Source organism: Helicoverpa armigera, chromosome 9, assembly GCF_030705265.1.
Source record: "Helicoverpa armigera isolate CAAS_96S chromosome 9, ASM3070526v1, whole genome shotgun sequence".
NCBI lineage: Eukaryota > Metazoa > Arthropoda > Insecta > Lepidoptera > Noctuidae > Helicoverpa > Helicoverpa armigera.
This window is the reverse complement of record NC_087128.1, coordinates 3,660,655-3,683,016: the sequence shown is the minus strand read 5'-3', so window position 1 is coordinate 3,683,016 and position 22,362 is coordinate 3,660,655. Positions and strand designations below refer to the sequence as shown.

At 34.6% G+C, this 22,362-nt stretch overlaps 2 protein-coding genes and 1 long non-coding RNA gene across 4 annotated transcripts in view; 2 read left to right on the top strand and 1 right to left on the bottom strand.

Moving 5' to 3' along the window:
• Positions 1–22,362, top strand: part of LOC135117347 (uncharacterized) — a 115,722-nt gene that overhangs the window by 40,508 nt on the left and 52,852 nt on the right. The gene's annotated exons all lie outside the window — the stretch shown is intronic.
• LOC135117272 (putative nuclease HARBI1) lies at positions 12,812–13,913 on the top strand. The gene is made up of 2 exons (XM_064036085.1): positions 12,812–12,906; positions 13,012–13,913. The coding sequence occupies exons 1-2, from the start codon at positions 12,812–12,814 to the stop codon at positions 13,874–13,876; spliced, it is 960 nt and encodes a 319-aa protein (XP_063892155.1). The 3' UTR covers positions 13,877–13,913.
• LOC135116658 (uncharacterized) lies at positions 14,140–15,999 on the bottom strand. The gene is made up of 5 exons (XM_064036213.1): positions 15,242–15,999; positions 14,986–15,099; positions 14,691–14,753; positions 14,548–14,613; positions 14,140–14,468 (listed from the first exon to the last, which is right to left on the bottom strand). The coding sequence occupies exons 1-5, from the start codon at positions 15,636–15,638 to the stop codon at positions 14,146–14,148; spliced, it is 963 nt and encodes a 320-aa protein (XP_063892283.1). The 5' UTR covers positions 15,639–15,999; the 3' UTR covers positions 14,140–14,145.

Sequence of the window (22,362 nt, the reverse complement as noted above, 5' to 3'; positions counted from 1 at the left end):
GTATTGGTGAGGAAGGATGTGTTCGCGAAATTAAATTGCTTGAGGATATGAGGACTGAGGTTTACAGTTTGAATTGTTTTTTTGGTCAGATGCTCACATGAGATGGTTCAGTAGCTCAAAGACACAGGCCAGATTAAGCTTTTTGTATACACAATAGCAGCACTTTTCGTCTACCAAACAAACACTTTATATACAAAACAGCAACGACAATTCAATTTAATAAAACCCCACACAGGACTGTATTCGCGCCAAAAACATTCAATAAGTCCGCCGTCTTTATTATGCACCGAAACTTGGACGCATTGAATTTCTGTCACGTCACTATCGGCTCCAATTTTCAATAGCAAACATTTGTCCGAAGTTCCGAAATCAAATTTAAAAATATGGATATTTCGGGTGGATATTTTTATGTAGACTCGACCCTCTTGGACGGTTGTGGGTGACAAGTGGGCAAGCAAATGTATGGCTGAAGGCGAGGACTCTTTGTCAATGCTGTGGACCTATTCAATACATTCTTCTTTTTTTCAATTTGGAATACGTGCTTGAATTATGGTTGTGTTTGTGTAATATGGGAGATAGCATTGGATTTAAAGAAAAGTGTTTTCATTTAATTTATAATACATATTATCTTGAGTATGTTTTTCTAGACCCTGCATATTAAGCAACGGTAATCAAACCTGACTTTTTAGGCCTGATGTCAATACCGAAAATGGCTGTACCGACGACGTAGGTATTTATACTATGACGATAGTAACTTTAGATCTTTAGATTTTGAAATAGCCCCGCAGTTTTATTTTCAACATTAAATAAAATGTATGTAGTGTACTTCCAAGCGACAAAGTTTTTCAATACAACCCCCAAGGAAGGACCAATGATTCGAATTTATGCTTTATGCAGCGGAAAATGATAAATTTATGTGCGTCCAGTTCCTTCGATACGACGGTTATTGCGGATAATGTCTTGATTTTTATTGTTACTGCCACACGTTTGCATAATGTCGTCACTGTCTGACTCTTTGGGAGACGCCTGGTTCTTTACGTGGTGAGTTTAGTTGCTTAGAAGTAACATTTTATGTGGAATATCGGTTGCAATCACCAAACAAATAGGTATTAAAAAGGATAATGTGTACAGCAAAAATTGCATGATGTTATTAACTAAGGTCTTTGATTTTAGAAACTAAAATCTTTTAAATCGATCTTGAGGACAATTTAATTATTTCCACCTAAATGTTACCCAAAAAACTTACATTGGCTACCACTATTTTCTAACCGTAAAATACTAAAATCTGTGTAAACTTTTCAACAAAGAACACAATTTCTAATCCTAAAATACTTTGTATCAGCGAGATAAACAAATTCCAGTTGGCTGAAGACAGATGGCGCGCCGGCTCACGTAGGACGCTCGTCCTTGCCTCAACCCTTCTTGGATAATATCTTTAAAAGTTTGCCTCAACCCGTATCCTCCCCGGGGAGGGCGATCGCTTTAAATTATTCTACCAATCAAATATTATTAGAGAATAGTAAAAATGTTGTGTTTATCGAAAATCTGTCTGATTGATTGTGTATGAGAAGCTGTGCTACCTGCGTTATCCTATATGAACGATCATTGCCAACTACCATTGTACACACGTTGAGCACGTTCTGTATTTTAAATCACTAGATCTGCACATTAAATTTGTATACTTTAATAGCTCTTAAAATAGGAAAGTACCACACTAAAGAGGGTTTTCCAGCAAGCAATCAACTAAACAGAAAGTAAAGGTCCCTGAAGATGATCAAAACACACCGAAACGAAGTTCATTTAGTTGCTTTTGACGAAATCCAATATAAGTTCAGATGATGCGAACTTGGCAAACATCTCAAATTGTATTCCAAAAGGCTATCGAGTTCAAAGCAACGACTCAATTCGTTTAAGAGTATTTAATTCAAACTTAATTTCAGTGAAAAGATTATACACCACGGGGAAAGGATGATTGATTTAATTATTCTTCTCCTTAGACGTGTCCTCTCTTATAATTACGCTTCATTACTTAAGCATCGCTTTATACTGACTAATTACTTAATAGAAGTAACGAGTTATTTCCATCTCAAAGTTGAACCTTGGAAGTGGAATGTAATCAACATTAAACGGGGTCGGGAAACGAATTATAGAGGAGAAAATAAATAAGATCGAAGGACGGCCGACTCTTGTTTGCCTGAGCTAATTCGCTTCGCCTTGATCTGCCTACAGGTAGGTATTTCACTTGATTGATTAATACCTCCCGGTAACTTATTTTGCCTAAGTAGAATTTGCTGTACTAAATTTTGTTCTTGTTGGGTTATATTATAACATTGATAATTTAAGAAGCATTAAAGCCTTTGGGATTTTTAAGGAACCGTCACTTACAAATCAGCAACATTTCATCAATCAATACTTAGGAGGATTATTTTACTAAAATCAACTTTCTTGAGTAAACGATTTACTGGTTTCTGTCTCAGAACAAAGAAACATAAAATATCTGAGACACAATCAGTCCATTCACTTATTATCCGTGAGTCGTGACATAAAACAATAACTGCGGACTCTGTCTCCATAGATATGTCCAATCGATAGTCGAGCAAACTGAGATAACTCAATAAGCTAGGACCGATGTGAATAGATGTGTGACCGGCCATCTTGGATTTATTTATGGAAGAAGGTTTATCTATCTTTTTTGTTTCGAAGGATTTATTAGGTATGTAGTTCCGACTAACCATTAACCTGATATTGACTAGGTACTCTTAGAACTACAAGAGTTATATTCGGCAAGCGCGCTGAAGAATTTCCTTTAGAAAACAAGTTACTTACTTAATGGACTATTCAGTACAATTTAAAAAATTTAAGTTTCTTTAGTTTATTTTTTTACCAATAATACTATTTTTGATTATTATGGACAGAAGTTAAAAGTCATCAAAATATTGGGACCTTTTTTGTTTGCAAGAGGGGTAACTATAGTCTGCCTATCCCAATTCCAGTTAGCTACGTGCAATAAAACGTTCTTAGCTATAGCAGATCATTTCGGGGAAAAATGGGTCAACGGACCCCTTCTCCTTAGGGGCGCCATGATAAAACTTGTAAGAAACTTTTGTTTTGAGCACCTTAGATAGAGCGAAATGTAACAAAGCGTTTGTAGGCAGAATACGAAAATTCCCCTACATCTTACAAGAAAAGACAAAATGGTCTCTATTCGGTATTCATGGAGAAATAATTTTGGTCCTGTGAACCTTATCTGCCATGTATTTAGATATGTCAAACTACTTTTACGGATTTTATCGCGGTTAAATGTGTTTATATTATTTAAATGTCTAATAAGCGTGTAAGTGTCAGAAATCAATAAATATCAAACTATATTAAAAAAAACTTATATATCCACTAAAATACAATAAAGCTTTAAAAAAATAGAATAAAATAAATACAATTTTAAACGTGCTTTCTCAAATTATTGTCTATCACCTTTTAAGTTTTCACTAACTAAACAAAATAAATTGTCCTTAAAATGTAACAAAATACATAGTATTTCACCCAGTCCTTCCAAAAATACACAAAAGGTCATGCTAGAGGAGCAATCAGCTACTTTGTAACCCTTGGCCGGTGGTTACTCGCAAATAGGGGACATAAACGTGAATGGATGTTAACGTGTTTTTTACGAGCCACGGTCAACATATCGTGCTGTTTGCGACCACGGTCATATCTTTATTTCCCCGTTTCACCCCAAAAGTGTAGTGCTTTTTTGTATACTGTTGGGGGAATGGATTGGAGGATTTATTTTTTTTGGAAATGTATCTGGACTATAGATAAAAGATGCTACCTAACTATATTATTTTTCATGGGAAACTTTTACATACCTTTATTTATAAAATATTGTTTTGATAATTGTGTCTTCAAATAGCTATCCTCAGTACTTGCTAATTAGACTCTTTTTTTAAACAATAAAAAAAACTTTTTGTTAGAACCTACTGTATTCCGAAACAAATGAGATCATAGGAGATTGACAAAGGTAATTTATTTATACGATTTATTGTCGCTATACAGCTAGGGGAGGCCGGGGCAAAGTCAACATTGACTCGATGTCGAACTGTTTGCTCAGTGGTAGGACCTCCCCGGATTCTTTCTGGGGATCAATTGGATATCAAACACAACAGTGAGCTCAATATTTGACAGATTTTAAAAAGTTAAGTAAAGGTCTATGAAGAAACCTGTTGAATAAAGATAACGCTTATCGTTAGTTTATTTTTGACAGGATATTTATTTAGATTTTAAAATGACAAATTAGTTTGCTTTTTAAAAACATGTTTGGATTATACTTCAAGCAAATAAAAGTGACGCTCATAATAAATAGCCATGTAACTGCAAATTCCCTGATTACAAAAAAAATCCTTTATACTATATAAAAAATCCTTTATTGATAATTAAGTGCATCCAAAAATTTTCCGTAACTACAAAAAATCTTTATAAATAAAAATTAGGTACATCCAAAAATATTATAAGCGACATATATTCGAATATTCTGGCACGGCTCACAGGATCGCAGCCTGGGGCCTGTTGTCATGTCGCATTAACGTGAATCGCATCATAACTCCCGATAATCTACGTTTATTGGCTCCACTCGCTGCTTTATTACCCTCCACAAATATAACTAATAATGTATAGGGTATGTGTGTTTGTGTGTGTGTGTGTGGATGGTTTGTGTTATATTTTGTGCAGTTTAGTAAACGTAGCAGGTGAATACATAATGTTTATATAAGTGAATTGTACCAATCTATACTTATTTTATTCTGCCCTTAGTATTATTCCTAACTTACGGTTTACAGACCTCTGGTATCGAAATTATTTTTCACAATTTACCCAACAAAATTAAAAAAAAAAAACAGAAAAAATAAGTAATTACTTCGTTTAAAAATTCTGCTTTTTATTGGTATCAGCAGGAGGTACCCTTTAACACAGCCCACCACAATTTAACTTAGCAATTATGATTTTCATCGTATTAATCTAGAACAAAAGCCTTATAGCTGGTAATACAATCACGATCGGACATTATACTAAAGACAATTCATTATTAAAGTGCCGTTACAGAGGCCATAATCGGCCGTTATCGCCCTTTTATAGCGGATTTTATGAGCAAAACTATTCACCCAAGAAATGTAGTCGTTCTTATCTGGTTAGATCCTTTGTTAGACCTAATTACATTGGTACTATTGATGTTATTAGTAACAGTGAAAATTTGTACAAGAATAATATATTTTTTTATTATTGAACTCATAATTTATTTATGGGTATGATTTAAGCTGTCACCAATTTAATTCATTTTGTGTTACTTAAATAATAGGGTTTGCCCTCAAAATAGTAGATTTGTCACCAAAATGTATCACCAAACAATATAAAATCAATTCCACAATAAATTACCAAAAATCAAGGAGATATGGGGTCAAGTACCAAATAAATGGTTTTGTATGTATTATAATAGGTTTGTCCTAATAGTATTTAAGCAAACTAATTTAAAGAGATCACCAATAAATCATATATTATATCACTATAAAATTTCATGAAGGTCTAAAAATGTAGGGTGGTCGTCATCATCCTTTCAACCAAAAGAGTCTACTACTTAACTGGCCATGTGCCTCCCCCAAGGGTCTTAATTTCCACTGGTAGTATAAATATAATTAAATTTAATTTCTAGCTGAATAGTAAATAAAACACTTAATTAAAGTCAAAATAATCAATACTTATTGTTAAAAATAACAATCACTGAATAATCAGCGCTGGTTTGGATTTGGAAGGGCTACAACCTACAACCCATTCGTTGAGGCCCGAAAGCGCGCCTTTGAACATATTTTCATTAAAATTATAAACTGATGTATTAAATTGGTAACGAATACATTATTTTAATAACTGAACGAAATAAAATGTAACTACTATATTGGTGACAAAATAACAAATAAAAAGGAGTCGCAGTCAGGGATTGATTTATCGATTTATTTGGTGACAGATCTACCATTTTGAGCACCAAGCTATTATTTAAGTAATAAAACTATTATTATAAGAACGAAGTTTATATTCATGTAAGGCACTACAATTTTATTGGTAATCCATCTCATATTTTACACATTATATTAACAATAATTTGGTAATTCATACCTGGGAACACTCGTTGTTTATCTGAGAACGAAAATATTTCGTGGCGATAGATCTATTTATTAGGTGATACAACTTGATGACAAATATAAATTTTGGTGACAAAAAATATAGTTCCCTTTATTTATTATAGATATTTACAGAACAACATATATTTAAAATAAAAATTAAAACATTTAATTTATTTTTTAAATAAATAATTTTGATCTAATGTGTGAAATGCAAAAATGATCATACCATTATTTCCATAATAAATACACAAATGAATAAAGATTCCTTTACCAATAAATCTGAAAATCATTATTTTCAAAAAAATGCTGTAAAAAAATAAAAGCCCATAAACTGGTACCCCGTTTCCCTATTAAGTTGTAATAGTTGTTTACAGCCGGCACTCGCTGTGCGTTTACAATATATTACGAGCTTGTCGGCAATAAAAAAGGGGTAAGAAAAAAAAATGAATAAAGCAAGAAACGTTAAAATAAAGGCGCCCGGGAATATATACGACTTCCTAGAGGAAATAATAATGCTGTTTGCAATTCATTTGGCTCGCTACCTGGTTACCCCCGACTTTAGAAAACAACGCGAGGTATTTTCTTTTTTTTCTTCCCTTCTTGGCCCGATTTTTCGCGGGAGGGTCGCCATTTTTACTTTCTAACCCTTTGCTTTTCCGAAATCAAAGCTTAATTTTTACAAACGGGGAATTTGTAAACGGATGTAAATGCGAATTGCTAATATTGTTAAAGATGTAACTCGCGATGCTTGACTTGATATTTTATTTGTTTACTAAAAATATTCAAATGAATAAGAATGTCGTTCTCGTCGCCGTATGAAATGTAAAATATAAATCTTCGTTTTTGAGTTTTTTTTTTATATTGCAAAATTACACATCTGTATTAGTTTTAGTCATACTAACTAAACTTCATTGTTAACGAGCATTTAAAAGAAAAAAAAAACGACTTCAAAAAATTTCTAAAATAAAAGTTCGAAATAAAAATTCAAATACACCCTATCCTCCTCGACCGTAAAGCCGACAAATGGCGTGTCGCACAAGAAAAATCAAGGCGTAACAAGGAGCCGGCTTGCTTACATTTAAAAACGTAATTGTAACTAACCGCCCCCTCTTATTAATTTAGCTCATTTATTTCTGCCAGTCCCAAGTCACGTACAAGGAAGGAAAAAAAACACAACTCTTTCCTATAAAATATTCATGATTGCTACCGACGAGATTTTTGTATTCCAACATTGTTTATGTGGTTTCAATTCGTTGCTTTTTAGCGGCTGTTATTTTTGAATTTTTAAAGGAAATGTAGCCTTAAACGTTTTTAGTGGTTAACGCGGTAAGTTATAAATAAAATGCGTGGAAAGCTTTTCATAAAAATATTAAGTAACTATTTAAAGCCAAAAAATGCGAGAGCTACTCTGCCTGTCTATTGCGCTTTCACGCCAAAACTACAGCATCGACTGAAATGAAACTTAGCACAAAGATAGTCTAGAGCCTAAGAAAGGACATAGGCTACTTTTATCCGGGTTCGCTTAACAGTTCCCTCGGGACACCGATGCAACCTCAGGGAGCAACTAGTACCTATATATTCAGTTAAATACATAGCCAAGAAGTCCGTCGTCTGTCAGTCTGAAGACACGATCGACAATCACGGTCTGTGAATATTTAAAAAGCTTCGAGTGGGTCTCAAGAGGATCTGAGAGTCACTTAAAATACTTGATGAGCAATCCAGTTACCAACTCTAACAATTTATAAAGCTTAGAAATGTTTATTCTGTGGAACTTTAATATAAGTACTGCATGTTTTTTTTTACTTCATTTGGAATATTATTATAATAAAAATCTTGCTGATGAAGAAAATCTCAAAAATCTGTTACGTAATTATTCCTTGCATAGACTATTATAATTAAGCGGATAAAATCTTTATTACTGAAGTTACTGTTTTTTCTATAAAGTTAAAAAGCGTGAAATTCTACCACAGAATATGTTCATTGACCTACAGCTCCGTTTAATTTATAAACGTTTAAATTCTGAACCACATTTGACAAGCACGTCAAATAGAAATAAAAATTAGCAGCAAACATAAATAGAAAAGGGAAAAATCAAAACGATCACAAAAATGAGCATTAGGGGTGGCCTTTTTTCAAACCATCAAACGCGCGCCGAGAGCTCTGTAGGAAGGGAGTCCGGGACGCATTCCTTCTTTCCCGGCCCGTCTGCGACGATCCTTTTTTTAAAGCCCGGTAACAAGCCAATAAATCCCGGCGCATTTTTTCTCAGCTCCGCAAACCCCACCCCGGAAAAAAGGCTTACCCCGATTACATCCAAATTTACTTAACACCTACACATTAAACCGGTTAATAAGGTTTAATGCAATTTTCTTATCCGTCGGCTATCCCAATATGCGGGGCCCATTTTAATCAGATAATTCTAAAATTGGGACTTGAAAATTGCGTTATGAAAATTGAATTTTGATTCATTTATAATGAAGGACAGTCGTTCAGCGTGGCGGCTGAAATATATTCATGTGGACTCATTGGACAGTTTGAAACTTTTCGTTTGCAATCGAATAAATGATGATTAAGTAGTTCGTTAGTTGTGCAAACATGGGCGCAGGTAAACAGCAATGGCACCGGAGCTTGCTCGAACTGGAGTACTCTTTTAATTAATTAAGTATATGGAGTGAGTTGAGCAGTCGTACACATCTGTGTACTCGTGCCGCGCTGATTAGCTACCAAAAGGGGACTCTGGAAGTTACTAAGCAAACTGAAAAATTTTGTCATTAATTAACTACATACTAATTAGAGTGGAAAATGATAAAGTTTCGCTGTATTTGAAGTCAAACACCTATTAAGTGGATTAAAGACAGGGAATGTAAAGTTGAGACGTTTTACAACTTCCATATTTTAAGTCGCTTGTAATTCGGCGTAGGCGATCTTAAACTTGATTATAAAGGTTACATTCAGTAAGTCTATACAGATATACACACGAACCTTAGAGTCAAAAAATCTTGTACATTGCATAATTAGTATTTTGGAAGTATCTCTAGTTATTGAAGAAATTTCGTACGGTCTTCTGACGTAAGACAACAAATGAATCACAACATTCGATAATCTTTAGACGAGCGTGTAGTAATAACGCGTGTAATAATCTTTATAAGAGCGTGTTGAAATAACAGCATTGCTATTTAATAATTACAACAACACTTAGCAAAGGATTTATAACACAGCATCTAGCCTCTCCTACACGGTAGATATAATGGGAGGATCTTATCCCACCACTTACGTTATTGCAGTATATGAATCACGGTAACACACCACCGAGTATGTAGTGATTGCTTATTTTAATCATGTTTGACTATTATTAGCATTTTTAGAATTTTTATTTTGAAATATGAGAAAAGAATGAATGTTGTAGGAAGTATAACCTAATTCTTAAGGGTTGTCTCATCAAGCATTAAGTAAAACAATGATTTTAGGAATGGGTTAACATGCAAAAACTTTTTACATAGGTATCAAAACAATTAGAGCCTTAACGCTCCATACCAAAGTTTCAAATATTATAAAGTCATGAAATCCTTTTCAGCCCACATGAATTATTTGGCAGCAAATTCAGGTCGCCATTTGACTCAGTCCCAAACGTAACCGAACTCGAAACTTACTCGCATTTCAAGACGACCATCATCAAAGTAAATAAATTATTGAGGCCGACACGAGTCTTAAGATTTTGGGGGTCTTATTACAAATTCACTTTAGTGTTGTCGGGGCCAAATAATCCCGGCCATTAGTAAAATGTTGCTGTAGAGGTATAGTAATTACATTCCCGCGGTGAACTGTCATCGGTCAGTCCGATCGGTTAGTAATTAGGTTTTCGTGGTCAGTTGGACCGACAACTCGATGTTTGGACAACGGTCACTCGATGCGGACGATTGATTAGACGTGGCAAACGACCCAATTGGATGTTTTGAATACGTTACGTGACAGGGTGCTCAATGGGTTGGGATGGGGTACTCAATGTGATTACAATTTACATGCATGCTAATTTTCCGAGTCAATAAACAAAACCATGGAGCATTACCGGTTCAACTTTTCGACATTAAAAAAATAGCCGTATATAATCTTTCTAAAGAATTTATGATTTAATACACTGCAGTAACAATGTTCGTCAATTGGGCAATTTCTCGAATAATGTTGTAAGTAAGATACTATCGACTATCACCGTAACAAATCTTCACATTAATAATCTCCAGTCACTTTGTCGTAGTAAAATTATTAGTTTCTGAGATCCCTTCACAAACGGCACATGTGCCTCTTCATTTTGATCCTCGGACCTCCAGCAATAAATTACCGATATAAATTATTCAAATTCGTCATCGGACAACCAGATTAATTATTACTATTCACCACTGGCAACAGAAGGTTCCCGCGATTAGCAAAGCGTCACCAGTAAATATGGCAACACTCATTCTACAATTTATATGGGGGAGAGTGGGGTAATGGAGACAGTGGGTAATAAATCTGCTCGAAGTGATTTGGTACAAAGCAGTGGGCCCACATTGTAAGCTCGGATCGGCCAGAACATCCATTGTGGGCCGAACACCCGCGGAATCCGATAATGCCTCGGAGATTGTCCCGTCTTTACTTTAACACCTCTCAATACTGCCGCTTATATGAACAGCTTTGCTTATATTGAAATGTTGTATTGATTTGGGATTATACTCATAATGATTTAGTTATAAAGTCAATTCTGAAATCTGAATAAACCAAAGAACACATCATTGTTTCAGCATTTGTGTCTTCATTAAACGTTAACTTATTTAATGATTTAAAAATTTGAAAACGCTAAAATAGATGAGATTCATATTAAGTACCTTATATTAAGTAAACATTAAAAACAATATCTATCAAATTATAAAATTGTTACTATAAACAGTATAGATTAAGCACACATGTGAAAGGATTTTAATATGTCAGCGGTACACCAGTGCGCCGCGTGTGCGACCCGCCGTTCTCAACTTAATCTATAAATCAAGAAGAGAAACTATTTCGTAATTAGATCGTATTTAGGACGGGGCACAACACCTTCCAACGCTCCTTGAGAACCTCCCAAAGGGTCCGAAAGGTAGCTCCATTGCCTTTCAAGCACCTCTTTATCGGCTAATATCCTTGGTAAATGGATCTCAAATATTTTGCCCCATAACCATTATAGCAGAACGATGTTATCATGTTTATTGCTTTTCGGTACACCGACTCCAAGAGAGGTTTTATATTATAACTGCTAATAAATCGTTTATATTAACAACGGAGAGTAATGAAATAACAACAATATTTCTGGTCATAATAACATCTAAATACCTCTAACAGAAAAAATATATTTGTTCAGAATAATAAATGAAAATGCAAAAATAGAAATCCTCTTAACTAAAGCGTCATTCTTTCGTTGTGCAAAAACGCTTTTGATGTTTGTATACTTAGTGTTTAATAAGTTGATCCTATTACAATGTCCAGGTAACGGGACACAATGGAAGCGGGCCGCTAACAAGATTATAACTTTATTTCGTAAATTAATAAAAAAGTAGCGGCCCGTGTGTTCCATTTTGGCCCTGCCTCCTCGATTCGTGCGTTATATTGTTAATGATTTGCGAAGCGTGTCTTTTAAGCTTTTTGAGATGTAAACTTATTGTTTTGTGTCATAATAAAATAAATGAGATATTTTTTTGTTAAGCCCATTGTTTGTAGGTGCTTTCTGTAGGCTCGCGTAATTCAGCTGTATATTTACTAAAGCAAAACAAAATACAAAATACTTTCTCGTGCTAATGAAACAATACATTTTATCGTCAAGAATCGCAGTAGTGTCTGGAACTTATTTGATACATCCCCAACTGTGACTCAATGACTCTTATTAACTAAATACCATATGGTTTATGTTCCAATATGGTGATATGTACAGGGAGCTACGAATATAGGTGTGATTTATATACATGTGAAAATTCTAGTTGGGAAGTAAGGAAATCTGATTGGAATATTTAAAAAAACGCCTAGTTACGAAGTTTCTGACATTTGAAAATAGCTGAGAATAAATTCTAAATGAATTATCACTAACCTTTGTTTATAAAATAGTTACAAAAAGGTTACCTGAAAAACGATTTTGTGTAACAATGAAGGCGCCTTCATTTTTATTTATTTTTTATTCAGTTTTCTCAACAGCCTGTATACACAATAACTTATGTTCATCAACAGCGTAGGGTGTAGAAACAAATTGTCGGCGCACGTCTGACGGACACTCAGGGCCGATTTTTCAATGGTCAGATAAAGGGAAAGATAAGGTTTATTCCACAGTTAGCGAGAATCTCAATTTTTCAATTGACAGATAGGCCCTAACGGTCAGGTAAACTCTCTATCCAGCCGATAAATTTATCTGGCCCTTTACGGGCCAGGTAGCGCTAACGGTCAGATAACTCAGATATTTTGTCATTTCTGCAATCACGCGCGTTCGTTTTGTAGGTTATACTTGTGTTCTTGCTTCCTAAATTATAAAATAATGGATATTTTGATTCTATCGACGACGAAACAATCGAGGAAGATGATATAGTGCTAAATTATTTAGAGTCAGAGAGAAGAAAGAGTTATTAGAGAGAGACCTGATAATATGTCTCTATGGGATGATAAGAAATTTCATAGGAGATTTCGTCTCGAAAAAGTACTGTGCAATTTTATTAACCCTCATTGAAAGTAAAATCGCCAACGTAACAAACAGGTAAGAATTATTTTCTATATAAATAATAAAAACGAGATTTTTGTATATTGACTACGATCTAGGTAACATTGAAAGATACCTATATATTATTTTTTTATTTTTCAGAAACAATTCTGTTCCAGCTTTACAACAATTACTTCTGACTTTGCGGTTCTATGCGTGTGGTAGTTTCTACATTACGATAGGTGATTTTGCTGGAATACACAACTCAACTGCGAGCAAAATTATAAGAAAAGTTACTGAAGCAATTGCCTCTCTTCGCCAGGAATTTGTTACATTGCCAGCTAACAGAGAAGAAATATTATTAGTACAGGAAGGATTTTTTAATATTGCCCGATTTCCGAGGGTTATAGCGGCATTGGATTGTACTCACATCAAGATAATTTCACCAGGTGGCAATACTGCAGAAGACTACAGAAATCGAAAAGGTTTCTTCTCATTGAATGTGCAAGCTATGTGTACTAGCGACTTAAAATTTGAAGATATAGTAACACGATGGCCAGGTTCAACACATGACAGTTTGATATTCTCAAACTCTGCAGCAAAGTTTCAGTTTGATACTAATAGATTTCAGAATGGACTGGTCCTAGGTGACAGTGGTTATTTCTTAAATCATTATTTACTAACTCCGTTAAGTGATCCTCGAACAGAAGCCGAAAGACTATATAATGAGTCTCATATTCGTACTCGAAATGTAATTGAGAGATGTTTCGGGGTTTGGAAAAGGAGATTTCCTGTGTTAAGTATAGGAATGCGGTGCCGAATCCCTCTCGCTCAAGACATTATTGTAGCAACAGCAATTTTACATAATCTTGCAAGAATTAGAAATGAAAGCGAACCACCTGTGGATCCTGAAGTCCACATACCACAACAACCACAATTTGAAACTCTCATTGCTGACCAGCCAGGACACCAACACAATAGTACAAGGGACTCTATGTTAGAATATTTTGAAAGTCTAATCAACTAGTAATGATATATTAATAAACACAATTTTATAACTACAATGTGTTCTTTTTATTATACCTCCACTTTACAGTAATCATATTGTTATAATCAAATAATTTGTGGTGAGGTATTCACTGCTTTTGAATAGGATTATTAGAATTTAACAGTCTGGGTTTGTAGTGATAAAAAATTAATTTATTGGAACTAAACACACACATTACAATAAAAAATGGTCAAAGACTAAAGAGATCCTTGTTTTGTTGAATAGGTAAATGAAAAAAAAAAAACATTTTATAAATCTTTATTTATTATTTCTAAAGGACTTGTTCCATAATTTACACCAGTACGGAGCTTACTTAATAGTACTTCATGCATTTCCTGCTTCCTTCTTTCATCATTATGCAGGTTCTGCATTTTTAATAAGTGTGCCTGTTTGACAAACTCATGCTCTTTTATGGCAATTTCCTTCTGGAGCTTCACTAGCTCTAAGCGAGATTCAGTTAAATGGTCCAGTTTTGCAGTCACTCCAACTTTAGTAATTTTTTGATTACTTTTCAAGTATGGACTAATCTTAGTTTTTAAAGCCTTTGGCTTCCATGAAGACCACTTATTCTCTGAAAATAATGATAAGTTTTAATTAATGTTATTTTATACAATGTAAATAAATGAACTGGAAAATTGATAAAGACATACCTTTTTCAGTTTGATCCACTTCCATATCCTGTATCTCTATAGATTGAAAGTCATCAAAGGCCTTGTCTGAAAACAAATTAATTTACTATTATATTTTATTACACTATTATACTATGTACTTTTTTTTCAATAAATTAAAATACCATTTCCAATTTCACTGTTAACTTTCTCCTTTAAATCCTGTTGCGGGCAAAACTCTTCTTGATCTAAAACAAAAAAATATATTCAGGTCCTTGTTTTTCATTTTACATTAAATAAATATATATAGGTTGAACATTCTGTAAAAAAATCAGTGGCCATCATGTGATCATAAATCTATCAAGGATATGAGTAAAAATCAAACATTTATTCTTTTCCATTCTGCAGCCAGAGATTAATTACAGCACATGTTTAGTTATTTTCTAAAGTTATTTATTATTATTGAATTAGATATTTTACCTAAAGTACACGGAATATCGTCATCACATGGTACAATTACTAAATTATTTTCTAATGATTGCAGTGGCAACGATAGCGGGTCAACTTTAGCAGTCTCTTCCAGTTCTAAAGGTTCTGAAAAAAAACAACAATACACAAACTGCTTAGAAAGATGCTAAAGATAAATGTAGTGCGTTATTACTTTTGTTTTCATAAACACTATATCAATTCCCATGGTAACATCAACAAAAATATTTTAAAATATTTGACTTCATACCTGGAATTTTGTCGCTGTCATTTCGAGCATCCAGCCCATTGATATTCGAACATATCGCGATAACCCTCTCCTGTATATCTGTAACCTCTGGGGCTGAAGAGGGCCCGCCACCAGTTTTGTACAGCTCTTGCCGATGTTTGGCCAATGTTTTTTTGGTTTCCTTTTTTATGCCTTCATATTTAAGCTTCAGGCTCTTGGTACTCCTCGCTGTAAATCCCGTAGCCGCATTAAATAATGAACTGATTTTTATCCACGCTGCTTCCTTTTCTTTATTGGTTACGGCGTCTGTCTGCTTATTTTCAATTATAGTACGGTGTTTTGCCACCAATTCAGTCAATAATCTTATTTCGCTTTTGTTAAAATTCGTGGAACGTTCACGTTTTACGATATTTTCCATGATTACACACAACACACAAAAAGCAAACAATAAATTCGAACGGAAAATAAATATTAACACGAAGACGAGTCGTCAAAGTTTAAGGTTATGTTATGATTCCCTCTAAAATGTGACAACCGCTGTCATTAAGTTGAAAATTGTTTGTCTCTTTCTTAGATCTGTAAATGTTCATAAGCGCGTCTCGCTCACACAGATGTAGTGTGAAGCTAGTCACAAAAAAAGGTCAGGTAGTAAACTGACTGGTAACTATGCTTTGAAAAATTGAAACTCTTTATTGGTTCGTTAAAGAATCAGATAAAGTTATTGATCAGTTAGCTACTTGACGTTTTATCTGGCTCTTGAAAAATCAGCCCTCAGTGTAATATGAACGCGCACGTTTTATGAACATACGCCCTAATCCCGAACGGCTGGGATTTTATTTAGCTATAGATATGTAAGTGGTTTGTAGTTGAGCAAGGAGTTAGAACATGTTAATGGATAGGTTCTTATAGGTATTAAGAATATTAGGTATTCCTTATATATTATAATAAAGCATATTAAATAATTTGTTGGACATTTTGATTATGACTATACTTTGGTATCTACTTGTATTTTTACATACAGATAAAGATGAATAATATTTTTCCTGAAAATCGGTCATTGCGTGAAATAATAACACACTATGTAAAAATATAAAGTTTTGTCACAATTTGTGGTTTCTGTGAAACAGAATGCTGTATGCCTGTTGAATTGGTATAAGAGGACAGTATTATTGAAATGATTTCATAAATAGTCAGGATACTGCTTTACGCTATGGATAGACAAAAATACTATACAGCTACTTCTCCATAACGGCACTCATTTCACTATACACATGTCACCCTAATAACTGTAATCGATCAACACATGTACATTATTAGACCCCCTACAGACGAGACATGGAGGTAATGAGCGTAATGAGCAGCCCTCGGCCTCGTCTTCACGGCATTACGTGTTACTGTTGCTTCCGATAAACGTTATTCCGTGTATTACTGCCTTTATGACTGACGGCTGGGATTATTGAAAGCTTCAGTGTATTTAGTGTAAGTTGATGTTCAGAGAGTAATCATTTTGATGGTAATTAAGGAGAAATAAGAAGATGGAATACTTAGCAGCCCACTTAAAAGATTCACTGACCTCTAAAGTTTAAAATCTCTGTTCTATAGCGAAATTTTTAAAAAGATATGTTACCCTATATTTATAGCTATTCGTTTCAAGGAATTAAACAAGGAGTACAACATGACACAGCGAGTTTGTCATTACAGCTTAACTTAATATTATATTTATTTGTCTGTGTACAAAAATTCGTAAGTAAATAAATATGGTATATTGTTCGAACTCTTACTTATTACTTATTTGACAACGACACAAGGCGCATTACCCTTACTGCTATATCCTTACCACAAAACAAACAAGACAGCTGCTAACATTTGTTACTACTGTCATTCTTATCTCCACACATTACGGTCAGAAGAAGTTGCTGGCCACGAATGGTCCTTAATGACCGCCGCACACAATAACGCGTGAGGCGCGAGGCTGCCTTCTCGAATGCGACTGATTCCGCCTCGCCTCGTCCCGTGGGAGGCTGCACTAACAGTCGAATAAAATGGAAGGAGGAATTATTTTCTATTTGTTGACAAAATTGCAAAAATAAATCCGAAAATATGTGAATTCGGTTGTAGAATTTATAGTGATTACCGAATAACAATGAATATTAAATCAATGGACATAAAGAGACTTTGCCAATTGATACTAAACTCGAAATCAAAGCTGATAAGTCCAGTTAAGGGTCACTAAATCGTGCATTAAGCATCAATTAAAACTGATACAATCTACCTGCGTACATCCTATTAGCAACCCTTGCCAGTTATGATCACCAAATCGGCAAGATAACGCTTCGTATTTACTTTGATTCTCGTCGTTAAAAGTTCAGGGGCTGACGGGGGCAGTCGTTAGGGCCCTAATGGCTACCATTTGTCTTGTCCGGCCTCTAGTTGTGCTTCACTAATGAAATTATTGCCGCAACTATACTAAAGGTTATAAATACAGCCGTAAGGCCGGACGGCACCTTGTTTCGGTCTAATGGACCGGTCAAACTGTAAACTGTGTTATCAATGAAATTACAATTAGTGAGGGATAAAAATGACCGAGGGTCGGATGTTGCATTTGCTCCTTTTGTTTACGTTGGCAAATTGTTGCTTAAATTGAGATATTTTGGGGTTTAATGAAATTTTGATAAATTGATTTATGTTGTAGTTTTACATTAATTTTGTTTGCGTTCAAGTTTTATGTTGGAGTGTCAACATGATGAATGAGATGTATCATTTGTTAAATTAGCGTTAACTTAATCTTTTATTGATACCATGAATAATATGTTGATATCAAAGAAAAAAACACACATTCTTCAGACGAAAACATAAGCAACTTTTGAACCGGTCATCCATCCCGAATGCTCCGCCTTGCGATATGACCACAATAAAACGTACACTCTTCAGTGATCCCGGGAATGTGTCGGCAAGAATGCCATCTGCCGGGAACAATCAAAACTTTGGCGCAATGGAATTTTCTGCTTAGCGTCCGTCGTAGTGGAGAGGACAGTTCACTGTCTTGGACGTGTGGGCTGTGGCCGGCTGCTTCCAAATGAGATAATTATTTCTGGAAGCGTGTTGTGTTTTGTCTTTGTTTAGAATTCCATTCAGAATTAAAAGTACGCCGAATTCGAAAGAACATTTGAAATATTTGTAGCACCTAAAATATTCCCAAAAACCTCAATACAAAATCAAAGCGAATTAAACATTATAAAGCTGAGTGGCCACATCAAAAAAGCCACTGTAAACAGAGCACACCGCAAAGGGGATCCGTGGCTTATCGACGCAGCCATTGTTCGCTTTTATTTCAGTGAAAAATACTCATCGCAAATGGCCTAATCTTTCTACATCAAACGAACAGACCTCCATATTACACGCGTCATTTGAAGTCTCAAAGACATTCCTGTGAGGGAAAAATTAAAATAACAGAGCACAATGGAGCAGAGTGATTGGCGGGCCGTTGTCAAAGATTGTTAAATTAAAAATTCTTTTTATGATAGTATTTTTGTGATATGTTTACCTAAAGAATTGTGGTAATTTTGTTTTGAAGCATGTGTGTGGATGTTGTGAATCTTTTTCATATTAAATTTCTTCTTTGTCGTTCCAACATACGCTACAAATTAAATCCAACTTTTCATTAAAGACTCCTCATAAGTCATTTTGAGCCCTCAAAAAACTAAAAGATAATCCAAAAATAAAACATTTCATCTCAAAATCGATTGAGGAGAGGACACATGATGGATCCCACACCGGAGCACTGGCTTTGTGCCTTTCCAAGCGGTTACCTTCCAATGCGTTCACACTCGCAGATTTTAAACGCATTTCGTGGGCCATTAGCCGACGTGAAAGAGCCTGAAAGTGCCCGTGATTATGATTGATCGTCCCCACAATGCCTGACTTGTTGAATGGAACTCACGTGTGTTCCCGCCTTATTTGTTCGAAACTGAGACGATTATAGAAAACTTGCGTTTCAACGATATTGCTACGCTCCTGTTTTTGTTTTTGGCAATCGGTAATGGATTACATTGTTATTTTGATGTTTAGATGAAGTATTATTTAAAACCTGTCTGTTATAAAATTGAGCTTTTAGAAACATTTTGAAATTGAGATTCCAATATTAAATTTGAAGTACATAAATGATATAAATAACATTCAACAAAGCAAGCGCATTGCAAATGCAATATAAAACGGTTGGGTATTGGAAGTCGGTCCAATGCATCTATTGTGAACCGTCCATTCGATAGCGCCTTCATTCGGAGCAAATCGAGAATGAACGTAGATTAACTATTGAGAACTTCCACTTAAGATGTTAATTTCGTACTGCTAGCTTTAGTATTTTAGTAAATATTAAATTTTGATTGTATTTTGAGACTGGAGTCTGAGCTAAAATAGTCTATTTAAGGGTCAACCAGACTGAGTTGGTGAGAGTTACCATAAGTGGTCATGAAAAAAAATGCAGACCAATCTTTACGTTACCAGAATGCAATACTGTTATACTTACGATGCGCACTTAGTATGAGTAAGGTATACAATATCTACAATAGTATTATTTGTATTCACTCATGCATATCTGAGATATTGGTCCAGTAATTTTTCATATTTCACTGCAGTGTCTTTTGTTTTATACATAGACAGCAAAATCTAGCAAAATTACCATATTCTTGCCTCACAAAAATCCAAGAAAATGTACCTATTTGTATTGTAATTCAGGGTGACGGAAGCAATTATTTTTTATCGACACGCACGACCGGTTGCGGGGTGGGGTAGTTCAGCGGCGGGGAGGGAGGGGAGTTCTCAGTGAGACACCGACGCATTGCACCCGCGGGACTCCACAGATAGTGGAGACAAAAAGAAGGTTTTAAAGGGGAAACTGTGACCAAAGGGACCAAGAGTTGTTGGTAAAAAGTGGGATAGTGAGGAGGTTGGATGTTGGTCCTGTAAATGTATAAGTAGGTTGTGCAATACTGCTACGGTGGTACAGCAACTACATAAAGCATGATTAGTTGGTTCAACCAATTCTGAACAGTTGTCAAATTCACCTCCAAGCCAAACCTTGTGTGTGCGCATTTCACAATTTTACAGAAAACGGAAACTGTAACATGAATATCTACCATACATAAAATATGTCATTTTAAAACATGTACTTAAACGTTTTTTCTCTACTAAGATAAAGCTCAAAATATATTTTAAAAATATTTTAATAAAGTAATAAAACGATATTTTGTTAAATCTCCACAAGTAACTCAAACCACTGAAAAAAAAAAGGTCGTAAATGTATATTTTACACAAAGACAGTAACAGCACTGTATGAATACAGCCGGAGGGGTCGCGCCGAGAACGGAACGTCTTTTTTATAATCTGTTTACTTGTTTCCGCTCTTACTAGATAATCTTTTTATACTGAACACCCACTGATGTGTTTGCTCACTGTGTTTAAAAAGAATTTTCCTTTTCCAAATTTGAAATTTGAATTTAGAGCTCTATTTCGTTGAAATAAACACTTTTTGCGGGATTAATTTTGCATTTTAGAGGTGAGAGAATTTCAAATAATAAACGAGTTCCCGGAATGATGGAGTTGTACGAATTCGTCGGTAGTTCGTACATTTATGACGTTTTATTGTAACGTCATGTAACAGTTTTGGTACTAAATAAAACGAAATATGAGTTCGTGTACCTACTGTCCGTTGTTATTCATGTTGCAAATCCCATTGTATAAAATATTTCTAGGTTAAGCTTTATACGCACTAATATGAGCAAAGTTTGTGCCGACATAAAACATAAACGTGAATGAATAATGCATGAAAGCATTATAAAACTAAAATATAATATCTGAACTACTAGCATTTTCTTAGGTATCGAATCTGTGCTTTATATTCCAAAGGCAATTTAATCACCGCGGCAGAGATATAGAAAAATAAACGGTCCCTAATTTCCTTGGAAGAATAGGAGCGTTTAACAAACTTTAACTGAACATAAAATTTTATTGACCCATATATGATATAGAGAGACAATTCCGGCAGAACCGAGTTCTCGAGTCATTAGACTCGTTTTTATTACTCAATGACGATAAACATGTCGTAAGCTATCGACTGAAAACATTCGTGGAATTAGTTCCCTCTATTCGATTATTACGATTATTGTATTCGATTATCGGGTTCTATCTGTTTATTTTTTATTGGACTATTCGGTTTATTTGTTGGAGTGCGGTATTATGCGAAATGTAACTGTAATAAAAGGTTTTTAAGTAGTGAATAAGTTTTCTTCTGTAAAGTAATGAACACATTTTCATAAACGCTTTCAGCTGGATTTAGATAAGCTCTAAATCTGAGTGCCTAAAGATATGATTTTTAAAACTTAAAGAAATCAAAATCAAATTAATGTCATAAATTTTTGTCTGAACTCAAACAAATATAAATACTTTCACTTTTATTTGAGGTTTCTTAAAAACCTTTTTCAAATTAACTTTCCACGAGCGACACAAGAACACCCGGATATTATTTATTGCTTACAATTTTGCTTACACAGGGGAAATATTGCTGTACATTTTTCCATGGCGGGTTTCTCGAGCAACTCCTAATTTCTAATGGGCCATTTGCCACTTTGTCAATTGCACCAATAAATCTGAGCGAGTGGCTACGCGCGCCTGAGTTATCGTCCCGTCTTCAACTAAATGTCGCTACATTCTTTTGTTTTGTTTTACAACTGACAGATAACACTGATGTTTGACAGACTTATTTATAACAAACAAACATCCATTTCAGAAACAGGCTTTTGATTCACGCATTTTTTTATAACAACGGAATAAAAATACCACTTTACTGTAAAATTTAGAAAGCCAGCATGCACGTAAAAACGTCTAGACTATCGTGACTTTTATTGCCATTCGTTAAAAATTGACGTCGACAGAAGTCGAACTGCTATAAATTTTAATTAGAAGAAAATTGAATCCAAAACATCGATTGGAAATAATTTTATTGGTGTGTCCCATTCTATGTATAACGAATGGTTTTTACTCGAACTGGTTGAAAGCAAAGTTTGAACATCGTATTCTATTTTAAAATTTAACTGTTGTAACTTTTTAAATGGTGCTCGTATGGTGGTGAGTTTTTAAAATGGAAT